General features: G+C 38.9%; 1 protein-coding gene across 11 annotated transcripts in view; it reads left to right on the forward strand.

The window, feature by feature from the left end:
- RNF38 (ring finger protein 38) overlaps positions 1 to 9,122 on the forward strand; it is a 54,296-nt gene extending 45,174 nt beyond the window's left edge. For all 11 annotated transcript variants that reach the window (XM_012721564.1, XM_012721568.1, XM_012721562.1 and 8 more), the window contains 3 exons: positions 2,522 to 2,643; positions 4,425 to 4,524; positions 5,689 to 9,122. In XM_012721564.1, the coding sequence (XP_012577018.1) occupies positions 2,522 to 2,643; positions 4,425 to 4,524; positions 5,689 to 5,751 (285 nt within the window). In that variant the 3' untranslated portion in view covers positions 5,752 to 9,122. The remainder of the gene's footprint in view (positions 1 to 2,521; positions 2,644 to 4,424; positions 4,525 to 5,688) is intronic.
- Positions 9,123 to 13,235: the final 4,113 nt, after the last annotated feature.

Consider the following 13,235-nt stretch of genomic DNA (forward strand, 5'->3'; position numbering starts at 1 on the left):
TGGCCTGTGCCCCAGTTCTGTACGAATAAATAAATAAATCTTAAAAAAAAAAAAAAATGGGTGGCCCTCCCTGGTGGCACAACGAGTTAAAGCCCATCACTGCAAAGCTAGCCGTAGCCACTTCAACATGAGTTCAATCCCTGCCGAGTGAGGTGTCCACATGGCACAGTAGACCTCTCCTGTCTTGCCCACTGCTCCCTTCAGCAGTGTACTTCATTGATCAGGCTATTCTGCTTCTCCCTCTGTCTCTGCTGAATCTTCTCTGCCCCTCTCGCCTGTATCCAATTCTGTACACATCAATAAATATATATATTTTTAATGGAACCATTAGAAACTGGGAGAAGGGGATTCTCCTTGGTGGGTTAAAGCATAGCACTATGAAACAATCCATAACCACTGTAGCACGAGTTCAATTCCCAGCCAGGGGGTGACTATCATGGCATGGTAGACCTCCCCTCTCTCCCCACTGCTTCCCTTAGCAGTGTATTTAATAAATCTGCCTGTGCTCTACCCGCCCCCCTCCCCAGCACCTCTGGTCTGTACCCTAGTTCTTGTATGCATAAATGAATAAATCTTTGGGGGAAAAAACTGGGAGAAAGGTATGATGTAAGGATCAAAGAACATAACTACTGCACTATATTGAAATACATAGATTATTAATGAAACTTCAAAAAGTTCTTCATTGTCCCTATTTTTACTCTACTATATAAATTTTACTAAAAACAGTTTGGTATGGGGTAGTTGCTTGATATAGAAATGTTTCATCTAATAAAAAAATGATAAAGTTAGGAAACACTTTTTTTGTTGTTGTTAAAGATTTATTTATTTGATCAATACAGAATCAGGATACAGGTCAGAGGTGCAGGGGCGGTGAGAGGATTCACCAGAGACAGAGTGGGAAGTGAACAGGGAGATTGACGTATAATGCTGAGGGGAGCTGGGTGAGACAGGAGAGGTCTGCCGCACCATCTGGGTCACTTTTCTGGCTGGGGATTGAGCTTGCACTGAAGCGACTTGCTTTGATTGCAGTGCTGTGTTTTAACCTGTTGCTCCACCAGCGAAGACCAGAAATAACTATTTTTAATATTCTAAATGAATGATTCAGTGTTTAATCAGTGGATCTAATATAATGATGAGCCTATTGGTAAAAATAGATTACTGTGGAATGGGGAATGGGATCAAAAACGGTGAGGGGATGGAAGTGCACTGGACTATGGTGATGGCACATGGGTAATTTGGTGATGGGAAGCCCACGGTGAATACAACTGAGGTGGAAAAAGTTTATTGTGTACAATGAAGTACACAATAAACTATTTTATTATTAAAAATAATAGATTAGTAATTTATAGAAAATAAAGGGACCAAAGAATTTGTTAACTACACAAGTCAAAAATGAGGAGCTTCCATCAGCAAAATTGAGACTGGGAAGTGTCTTCAGGACCTGATCTTGTCAACAAATACAAGAATAAAAAAGGGTGCCTAAGAACCAAAAGAGAGGGCCTCCCTGGTGGTGCAGTGAGTTCAGTCTCAGCACTGTGAAGCTATCCACGGCCACTGCAGCATGAGTTTAATTCCCAGTGTTATCTCAGTGGACCTAGTCTGCTCCCCAACTCAGTCTCTAGTGAATCTTCTCCACACTCTGTACCTCTGGCCTACCCAGCTCTGGTATGCATAAATCCATAAAATATTAAAATAAGACTTGATATTGAAGATTCACTAGTATTTTAGGTATGATATCATGGATATTTATTTTTTTAGAGCTGTGATTCACAACCCTGGGGATGGTTTATTCCCCAGAGGATATTTAGCAACATTTTTTTTTTTAAAGATTTATTTATTTGTGCATACAGAACTGGGGTACAGGCCAGAGGCTCAGGGGCGGCGAGAGGCTTCACCAGAGACAGAGAGGGGAACAGAACAGGCAGATCGACGAAGTACACTGCTAAGGGGAGCAGCGGGCGGGTCAGGAGAGGTCTGCCACGCCATGTGGTCACCTCCGGGGCAGGCGGGAATCGAACTCATGCGGGAGCGGCTTTAGATTCTCAGTGCTGTGCTTTAACCCGCTGCGCCACCAGGGAGGGCCTAGCAACATTTTTTTAATATAATAGTTTATTTTTACATCATTTTGTGCCTTTTTCCATCTCAGTTGTAATCCCTTAATCCCCATGGGTTTCTCATCACCAAATCACTCATAGTCCAGTGTACTCCCCACTGCCCCCCACTTTTGATCCCCCCATAAAATGTCTAGAGACATTTTTAATTGCTACTACTTGGGGTAGGGAGGGTGGTATTCTTGGTATCTGCTTACTAGATAGCCCAGGAATGTTGCTAAGCATCCTACAATGTACAGGACAGCCATCACAGTAAATTTGGCCAGCCCAAAATGTCAGAAGTGTTGAGGTTGACATACTGTTTGTTTACACATAACTATTTTTTTTCCTTAATGGAGTTAATAAAAAAAATCAAAACCTATTTTAATAGAAACTTAAAGATTGAGATATGTCTCCTTTTCCCCCTATAGGCCCTGTTAAACCTGGCAGAGCGACTAGGAGAGGCAAAGCCTCGAGGATTGACCAAGGCAGATATTGAACAACTTCCTTCTTACCGGTTTAATCCTAACAACCACCAGTCAGAACAGACTTTGTAAGTACATCTTTCTCACATCACAGATAAAATTTCCTTTTATACTTCTGTGAGATAAAAGCTCATAATCAAGGATAACTTGATAAGTAATCTAAGCCTCTATTGTCTAATAAGGCACAGTTACTACATATGTGGGCTGTTTGGATAAAATTAAAACGTCCCATTTTTTAGTTGCACTAACCAGTGATGCTATTTGGAAAGTATAATGGAGGACTTTTTTTTTTTTTTTTTAATCTCATGAATTCTGTTAGAAGTGTTCTGGGTTTTCAGGTTACTTAGAAATTTTATGGTTTCTAATTCAAACTCAAATGCTTCGTATAAGAGAGCTGTATGTAAAATGTGTAAAGTTCTAGGTTTTTACTAATGATTTTGCTTGTTATACTATCTTCTACATAGTAACTCATTGGTAAAGTGTATAATTTAGTGCCATTTAGTATATTCACAGAATTGTGTAATCATCACCACAGTGAAATTTATACAATTTTTGTCACCCCACAAAGAAACCCCTTATATATTACCAGCTACTTCTTATTTCTCCCCAACCCTCTGCACCCAGTACTGCCCCCACTAATTTACATTTTTCTTTCTATAAATTTGCCTATTCTGAACATTTTATATACTCTTATGTCTGATTCCTTAAACTCAGCATAACATTTCAGAGGTATAGCTTATCATTATTTAGTGTTAACCATTTTATGGCCCAGTAATATTCCATTTTATAGATACATCAAATTTTATTCTTTCAGCAGATGATATAAATTTGGATTTTCTGGCCTTTTTGGTTAGTATGTAGAATACTGTTGTGAATACTCATGCAGAGCTTTTTTGTGCATATTTGTAAATTTCTCTGAGGTATCTAGGGATATTGGGCCATATGACTATTCTGTATTTAACTTTTGAGAACTAATTTTTTCAAAGTAACTACAGGCTTTTACCTTACCACCAGCTGGGTAAAAGTTTTCATTTCCCCATATCCTCCCAACACTTGTTAATTGTTTTGTCTTTTAATTTTAGCCATCCTAGTGGGGATGAAAAGGATCTCATTGAAATTGCCAATTTCCATTTCCCTGGGAGCTAGAGCTGTTGAGTTTCTTTAATATAGTTACTGGTTGTTTATGTATCCTCTTAGGAGAAATGTCTGTTGAGACATTGTCTGCTTTTAAATTAGGCTATATTTTTATTGTTTTTGGAGTTATATTACATATTTACAAATTCCATTGAGAGGAATTTTCAGAAATTGCTCATTCTAGGAATTATCTTTTTACAATTTATATAATCAATTTGTTGATTATATCTTTTTAAATCACTAATTTTTTAAGTTTACTTACCTTTGTTTTTGTTTCTTGTGTTTTGGATACCATCTCTTAAGACGCTATTGCCTAGTCAAAGATCTAGTTCTTTCTAGGCCTTTGATCCAATTTTGAGTTAACGTTTGTATGTTTTGATATAAGAATCAACTTCATGGTTCAGCATGTAAAACTTCATTTCGTTCAGACTGCGTTGACTAGCACAGTAGTCGATATTAAAGCTGGCTTAGCTGTTTATAAACCAGATATTTTCTTGATGATTTCTTATATAAATACAATATTCTTTCTAAAAGCCTTAAATTAACATCATGGGTTTTGTTGTTTGTTGTTTGTTTTTTTAGGGCATTGATATTTCACCTTAAAATGTTACTGTGTGAGATGGTAAATTGCTTTGTAGGTTTTAATAGTCATAACAAAATAGAAGCCACTTTGGTTTTGAGGCAAAATGATGTTTTTTGCTTTCTTTTTGTTTAGGTGTGTAGTATGCATGTGTGATTTTGAGTCAAGGCAGCTACTTAGAGTTTTACCCTGTAACCATGAGTTCCATGCCAAGTGTGTTGACAAATGGCTTAAGGTAAAGTTATGGCATCTATAAGAAGAATGACTTTGGATTTTCTTTATTAAAATGTCTATGGTTTGGTTGGGTGGTGGGTTTGGGGAACAGAATTGAAGCACAGATGTCAGCATGATATTTGCAACTGTAATTCAAAATTAGCTCTGATTATCATTATGGGAATGATTCTGAAAACAGATTACCCGCCCTTGACAGTGTCTGTCTTGACTCCCCCTGAATATGTTAATCCACAGTTTGCTCTAGGAGTTTAGGAGACCTCATTGGGGCTCATTTGTCAGGAAGTTACATGGAGGATAAACCTGTAGTGCTTTCATTTAATTCTCAAATCATTTTTTCCTTTTTCCTATGAAAACAAAATAAAAAGCTGAGGTGACACAAAAAGAATATTCTCACTAGGAGGTAATATTAGAGGGTTAGGTAATTTCAGTTTGAAGAAAGTGAGTGAGTTGAAATAGAATCAGAATTAACTCTCTGTGACTAAGAAGACTCCCACTTTAGCCCACACTGAATCCTAAAGACTAAGAATCATAACTTAGGAAAAAAAGATATATATATAAATCCCTAATACATGAGATCAGAGATAACCAGTGATCAGCTTATTGTGAAGTGGTAAGGAGGTTGGACACGATCCTGAAAGCAATGGGAAAATATGTGGCTGATACCTTTTGGAAAGATCTTTGACCACTATTTGGTGACTGGAATAGAAAACAAATTTTTTTGAGTCAGGGCAATGGAATAAGTATATTCTGGAGCAGTAGAGAACAATTAATAGCAGTTGGGTGAAAAGAAGAGGGCTGATTTGAGGGCTGTCATAACGTAGAAATGATGGTGTTTGGAGGATAATTGATTGAAAGTAAAAGAATAGGTGGTGCCTGTTTCTGGATTTAACAAACATTGTGGTGCCTTTTGTTTAGATGTAGTTTTAACGCACTCATTTACTTATCTGAAGTGGTGATGGGTAAACAGACTTAACAATTTCATTCATATGCTATTAAATCTTTAAGGTTTGTGGGGTATGATTTTTAAAGATAGATTAAGTAATTGCTTTGCACTTCCTCAAAGGAACAGAGAATGTAAAAACTATAGAAGTAAAAATTGTTTCATTTTCATTGATATGTTTCATTGTGTAAGCCACAATTCAGACAATTTTCTCTTGTTTTTCAGGCAAACCGTACTTGCCCAATTTGCCGAGCTGATGCTTCAGAAGTGCATCGGGATTCAGAATGACCAACCTAAGCACAAATTTAGTTTGGGTGTTCCTCATCACATGTATATATGGACTATCCATTGAACTTAATCTGTGTGGCTTCCAGCCCTCCCTTTACCAAAAGGGTCAATGGACCTTTCTTTGCACTGTGTGACTTAATCAACTATAAAAGCTTACAATTAGTCTTCACAATTATGGGATTGTTATACTAACCGTGTGATTGGAACTCCAAAGACTTTTTCTTTAGCTTAATTTCGTGTGTGCACTAACATTCCCTGGTTTTTGTGTGATCATTCCGAGTGTTGCTGCAAGATTACAGTGGACGTGATCTTTTAGCATGTGCTTTTATAAAAAGTGGTAGCTCCAGATGATATAGCAATCTACCTTATATAGAGCCTTCAGAAACTGTGAGTGGAAATGAATGCAGCGTGTGACTGTTGGTGATAAATGTATCCGTGTGTGTGTGCGAGTATGCAACTACTTGTGTGAGGGCATGGTAGCAAATGTGTGTATGAGATCCTATATACCAGCATGTACCAAGAATGTGTGTGTAGTTTTAATTATGCTGCAATGTATAATCTGGTGTGTTATTTAAACAGCACTAGTACTGTACACTGGTTTTTTTTTCCCCTTGTGTTTGCTGTTGCACACTGATTGCTAAGGGTGCATCAATTATAAGCATTGAATACTCCTTCCCTTTCCCCCTCAAAGAATGGAATGAGAAAAGCCTTCCTCCTTTGCTTCAGGCAGCTGTCACCTTCTCTTCGTGGTGATCCCCAGTGGGTTACTTAAGAAAAAAGTGTAACAGATTCTCACTCCATGAACCTGATTTTTTGATTCAGTTGTGAAAAAGAAATTTTTTAAATATCCAACTTGCTGTTTCCTAAAAGAAGGTGCAATATCATACGTCATCAGTTAGCAATATTAGCATTTCAATCAATGATTTGAATGTTGATACTTTGTTTTTTCCTTTACATTTCCAGTAAGCTTTTTACAGGAAGTACTTCTGAGTTTTTTGGTTTTTTTTTTTTTTTTTTTTAATGTTTAGATTTGTAGTCTATTCTGAAGATATTTGAGTAATATATTTTTAAGAATACCACTGGTCCCATGAAGTCTCACCTCCTTGACTTCCACCTGAACAAAATCTATTAACTAACTCAGCTAAGACTTCTGATATGTGTTCTTTGTTCAGGCTTCAATAGACAAGTAAATTGTTTAAGAAAAGTATTTTTGTTCATGTTAATTAACCTGCCAAGCTCCAGTTCTGAACGTTGTCTAGTTCTTCCCTCAGTAAATGTGCTTCTCATCAAAACTGTCGTTTCTAGGATGGATCAAATGCTCTGGCGGCTCAAGAACCTTAGACCTGATGTGCTTTGATGTTTTATTGCTTTAATTTTTACTTTTTATTTGGAGAAATTTTTAATATAACAAGTGTCCAGTATGTACTTGCAGTATAAATGAAGATTTGATTTTTGTATAAAAATAATGCTGTAAAACAGGAATTGACCTTCATTTAGTTGGTCTGAAATACATAGCTATATTGGGTTTGTTTATAGGTTCATTGAGCATAATTCGGATTGTTTAGTCATTTCTCCAGCAGTGTGTAGCTTCTCTCATTCTTAGAGTGTGTTCAACATTATCACCTCTTCCTGCAGTTGATGTCATTGCTTTGTCTGCAGTAGCACAAGCTGCATAATTCTAAGCAGGACTGTGATCGTTTGCTGCCAGCCTCACTTAACTTCCAGTTGGCTCTGTGTTAGCTTTCTACTCACACAGAGTTAACTACTTGTACTGCCATGCTGCTTGCCTTCCCTTGAAGTCGCTATAAGCTCATCACAGCTTAGAGTTCAGTAAAGTCAATTCACACAGAAGCACAATTTTGCCCTTTTCCAGATACTTGCCTCTATCTAGTTATACAACTAGGATTCTGCGTACTTTGTTTGCCCCTATATTTGTCAGGCATCAGAACTACATCTAAACAGTGGCAAAATGCACATTACTTTCTTAAATCATTAGGATAACCCCCACCTCTTCCTGATGAATAAAATGTTTAAGACCAAAATTATTGGCACATTAATCAGTTACATTACAAATCACGTAGTTTTATTTTTATTTTAATGAAAAAATCATGTTTAAAATGGCAAAAGCCCATCTTATACATACTCTTTTTATATAGCTGCAGAAAATTTATATCTGTACAGATCTAACATAACACTACTACACTCAGTATTCATTTTATTGAAGCATGCAAATAAAGCACTTTTTCTAATTTATATAGATACCTAATTAACAAGGCACATTGTACTAATGACTAGGAAAAGTAGCTTTTTTCTTCTCTCCCTCTGATGAATTTGTGACATAATGTCCCTTTTCCAGTAAAATTTTGAGAGACAGTTGGCCATTTAGGAGGCAGCAGGTCTATTTTAGTGAGATCCTGAATTGCTGCACTCTTGTGACTGATCTCTCTTTGGGAATGACTTTTCTTTGCATGGGGCTCTTAGAGATGTGTGCAGACTTGCTTATTAAGTGTTTAGTGGGTATTAGGAGCATACATGCATGTGTTCTGAACCAGCTCAGACTAGCCACAGTGAGCAACTTCATGGCTAGCAACAGAAAAGGAGCACAGTGTAATGGTGTTCAGCTGTGTCATCGTGGGTGAGACACCAGATAGCAGGCAGATGTCGGTTTGTTGCCTCCTTCCTCTTTCCTCCTAAAACGATATTGGCTTTACCATCTTAACTCTGCTGTGGGGTTTTGTTTGTTGGGTTTTTGTTTTGTTTTTGGTGTGAATTACCACCTTTGATTTTGGGGGGCCCTCCACCCCTCAAAAAAACCAGTTCATGGCCTCTAGGTATCAAGATCTCATGAGGCTTTTGTGTGTGTGTTTTTTAGCAAAATCTGGAAAATGTGAAAGCATACTTAGATTTTTTTACACTCTGAAATGTTATTTGTTAAGAATCTTAAATTGGGGCCTCTTAAAATATTTTGAATGAGATCTTCCAACTCTATGTGAGAATATTTTTCACAGATATCTTTAGGCCTTTGTTAGAAAGCAATTTTCCCCCTGTTGGTACATTTGGTTACCTCATTTTGCTGTTTGTTTCAGATTATGAAAGCTTACAGGGGTGATTTTTGGAATCATTTGCCAAGTCATTTCCTCAAATCATATTCCATTGTATCAGTTAACATATAGTTTTAAATGTACGTATTATAAATATCTGTAACCAAATCATTTGAAGGCTTGATAAATTTTTAACAAAGTTTGTACATTTTTTATGAAAGTTACTAGTAATGCTTTACTAAGTAGTGCAATGAATTTTTATTTTTAATCCCTGTGCCCAATTTTGGAGTTGAGAGGGTTGTTGGTAATAAATGTATGATGTACACTTAAGACAATTTGTTGTGTCATGTTACTGTGTTAGGAAGGGTGGGGGGTGTGCTTCAGGATGGAGGAGTTTAGGACTCCAACAAGAAGATACTGAGCTTCTAGCTGCTAGATTAAATTTTTATCCCAAATGTACAATTTGATCCATGATTCTGGAATGAATAAAAGCTGATGAGAGGTAGCTCTTCTGCCCACCTGTGACACTAGGTGCCTGTCTTTTTCACCTTTTGCTAATAAACCTCTCCTTTTTAAAATGTTAAAAAAACATAGGGAGGGGCCCTCCCTGGTGGCGCAGCGGGTTAAAGCACAGCACTAAGAAGTTTAAGCCACTTCCGCATGAGTTCAATCCCTGCCCCGGAGGAGCTCCACCTGGCACGGCAGACCTCTCCTGACCCGCCCGCTGCTCCCCTCAGCAGTGTACTTTGTCAGTAGGCCTGTTCTGCTCCCCACTCTGTCTCTGGTGGATCCTCTCATGGCCCCTGCACCTCTGCCTGTACCCCAGTGCTGTATGCATAAATAAATAAATCTTTAAAAAAAAAAACATAGGGAGAGAGATGATAAATCTTGAAGACACGCTAAGTGAAAGAAGGCACATCACAAAGTCATGTATTATATGATTTCGTTTACAAAAAGTGACAGGCAGCTCTGAGACATAGTGGTTGACTAACGGACAGGAAGGTTGGGAGGTGACTAGTAAGTAGTGGTTGACTAAGGGACAGGAAATTGGGGGGTGACAGGTAAGTACTGGTAAGTCTGCTGTTTTTTTGGGGTAATAAAATATTCTGAAATTGATGGATACACAATTCTGACTACTGAAAGCCACTAACTGGATTATTGATTGTGTCTTAATGGTATTTTTGTGTGTGTGTGTGTGACATATACCCACCAGAATATTTGTAAAAAATATTAATACCATGTTGTGAATGGTACAACTAGAATATACTGCTGATGGAAATAAAATCTGGAAGAATCAACTTAGAAAACTGCTTGACATTACCTGCTAAAGCTAGACATACCTTGTAACCCAGAGAGTCTCACCAAAAGGTCAGTATGAGAATGTGCATACACATAAAAATGTGTATACATTTTATACAGCCAGAGGGAAATACAACTCCATAGAGCAACATGGATAAATCCTAAGTACATTGAATAAGACAAAGTTATTCCTTTGAATTTGCAGAAAGTTCAGAAATAGGGCCTCCCTGGTGGCATAGGTGTTACAAAGTCTCAGCACTGTCAAGCTATCACCTGCTACTGCAGCAAGAGTTGGATCCCTGGCCAGGGTGGTGACCCACATGGGTGCGGCAGACCTGTCCCATCCGCTGCTCCCCTCAGCAGTGTGTGTGAGTAGACATACCTATTGGTCCCCACTTTAGGGTGAGTCCTCTCACCCTCCCTGCTTTCCCCACATCCGTACCTCTGATGTACACTACAAAAAGTTCAACAGTAAGCATACTGGGTTGTGCTGTGAGAAGGCCTGATGGTGGTTGGCACAGGGCATGAGGGACCTCACAGTGCTTAGTGATTGCCCATATGCCTCATTACACCATGATTCGGTTTTGAGAAATTTATCATGTCTTACATTTAAGGTTTGTTCCTTAAGTTACCTATATATGTAGTTATATATACAATATACAACGTGTTAGTTTCACAAACAAGAAATTGTCATGGCCTCATTTTGTACAAGCACAGCTCTTAAGATTTTTTTTCTTTTACATGAGCCAAAGCAGTTACATCGGTATCTCCCAATGTCGCAGCGCCTGAAAACTAAACTAACTCTCCAAGTCAAACACTGCCCTGTCCCTCAACTACTGTGGAAATGTTTAAGTATTTCTAGAATGAGTATTTATGCATGATGTGCGCACCAGAGGGCGCTGTGGTACAAGGTGAAGTTCCAGATAAAAACCTTTTGAGCCTTCTGTCGAAGGACAAGTGCGGTTACAAACTTGAAAAAACAGCTTTCTTGTTGTTTAGAAATTTGTTTCAAAGAGCAGTATAAAGTCAGTACAGCTCGGCAACTCGTTCCTTCCTAAGCATCATTTTGTTTATTCCATATTAACTAGGAAGAAACAGTTGTTTACTGGAATTGACTAGGAATGAACAAATTAAATGATTTTTGAGTATTTAGTTTACAACCTTTAAAGTTGTATTCTAAAATACAACTTTATTTACCTTTAATAGGTTGATTCATTCTTGGTCAAGATCAGTTTTGCATATTGGTTCCACACAGGTGCCAGTCACAAGTTTACCAGTGGCTTCTTCAATGTCAAGTCGAACACTTTGCAGCATTTTCTTGCTGTGGTGTAGGAGGAATACACTAATTTTCTCTTAAGGTCATGTGCCTTTGGTTTTCATGATATGCTCATCAATCCATTTCCTTGTATCTTTCTCCTTTGGATCACTGCGCCATCACTCAAATGCAATATATTCAAATATAAACTCATCAGTATCCCCCAAAATTTGATTTCTCCTATAATCACCAACATTAAAATACCCCAGTCAGAAAAGTCATTCTTATCTCATTAATCTGCCGCCTCTGCATCTATTCAATCCTCACATTGTTTCCCAATTCCCACAGCCCTAGTTCTACTTCCATCATCTACCTTTTCAAGATCATGAACTTAATGATGTCTTTCGAGTAATTACTATATGCTGTAATGGTATTGAGATACTCCCTGCTCATGCACTACGTGGTTTGCCAGGCTTTCATGCTCATATTCAAGTCAGGGAGGTGACCCACATGGTGCAGCAGAATTGTCTCATCTATCTGCTGCTCCCCTCAGCGGTGTGTTTCAGTCAGTCTGCCTGTTCTGCGCCCCACTCTGTCTCTGGTGAATCTTACCCTGTGTACCTCTGGCCTGCACGCCAGTTCTTGTCTGCATAAATAATTTTTTTTTAATTCACTGGCTTAGTTCTAGACCAGTCACTAGTAAGATACTAGTGAGACCTACAAGTGAAATAGAAGTTATGGTACCCCAGTCTAAGAATGCAAGACATAAGTAGGAGTACTAAAAGGAGCAATCAAGGGAATTTATTGTAGTTGTCCCCCAAACAGGTGCAGAGATGATTACAGGGAAGTGATGCAAGTCAAGTTACTGGAAAACCCTGGCTGCTGTCCATTGCAACCTCCTTCCTGAAAGCCTGGAGAGCCAGGTAGTGTACAAGCAGGAAGTATCTCAAATACCATTACAGCATATAGTAGAAGATTACTCTAAAGACATTCTAAATTCAGTTAAGAGGTATCATAAAGATAACTTTCCTGCAGTTCAGGAGACCCTCACCGTAGGTATCAGTAAGGGATCTTGGTCACCTTTTCCAAGGTCGATTTTGTTCTGATTGAAAAGTTTCAGCTGTGAGCATTCCCTTAGAAGCTGGTGTGTTTGTGTAACATTTTTGTTATTGGGATTTGGAAGGGGAGAGAGAAGGATTTCCTCTCCTAGAACACTGGAGTTAGGTAGACTCTACAGGAGGTGATTCTGGAATTGTTCCTTATTTTAGCTGTATGTTAGAATTATTTGGGAAGCTTTAAAGCAAACACAAACACAATGTTTGGGATCAGAACCTAACAACTGCAGACACAGAAAACTCCCGGGATCATTCTAATGCCTGGCTGGTGCTGCCAGGGTTACCAAAGCTATAGATTACCATGTAGATTATTAATAGTTTGGAGGTCTGACCTAACAATGCTCAAACTTCCTTGAGTTACCTGGGCGCTGTTTAGAAATCAGGAGTTCAGCCTTAAGTCTAAGCGATTCCCAGTCTGAGCGTTTGTTCAGCGCCTAGGAATCTTCATTTAATCAGTAGAAGGTGGTCTGAGAGAATAGTCGGGACGATTGTGGTGGTCCACTGAGAAGGGCACGAGGAGGAACGGCAATTTCATGAGTATAAATGCCCTAAACGCCCGTTTTTCGCGGCTTCTCTATTCCTGGCAGTTTGGGCCGAGACCACTGCAGGAAGAGACGTGAATGTGGCCAGGTACCTGGTGGAGGGAGGGGGTGGTCTGCAGCACCCGGATCGCCGGCTTCTGCTTTCGGGGCCGCGTCCCCAGAGGCGCCGGGCGGCCCTGGGAAGGAGCAGCGGCGGACGAAGGGGAAGGGTCGGGGCGCGGCGGGCGCGCGC

The sequence above is a fragment of the Condylura cristata genome, unplaced genomic scaffold (genome assembly GCF_000260355.1).
Source record: "Condylura cristata isolate star-nosed mole 26May11 unplaced genomic scaffold, ConCri1.0 scaffold00006, whole genome shotgun sequence".
Taxonomy (NCBI): domain Eukaryota; kingdom Metazoa; phylum Chordata; class Mammalia; order Eulipotyphla; family Talpidae; genus Condylura; species Condylura cristata.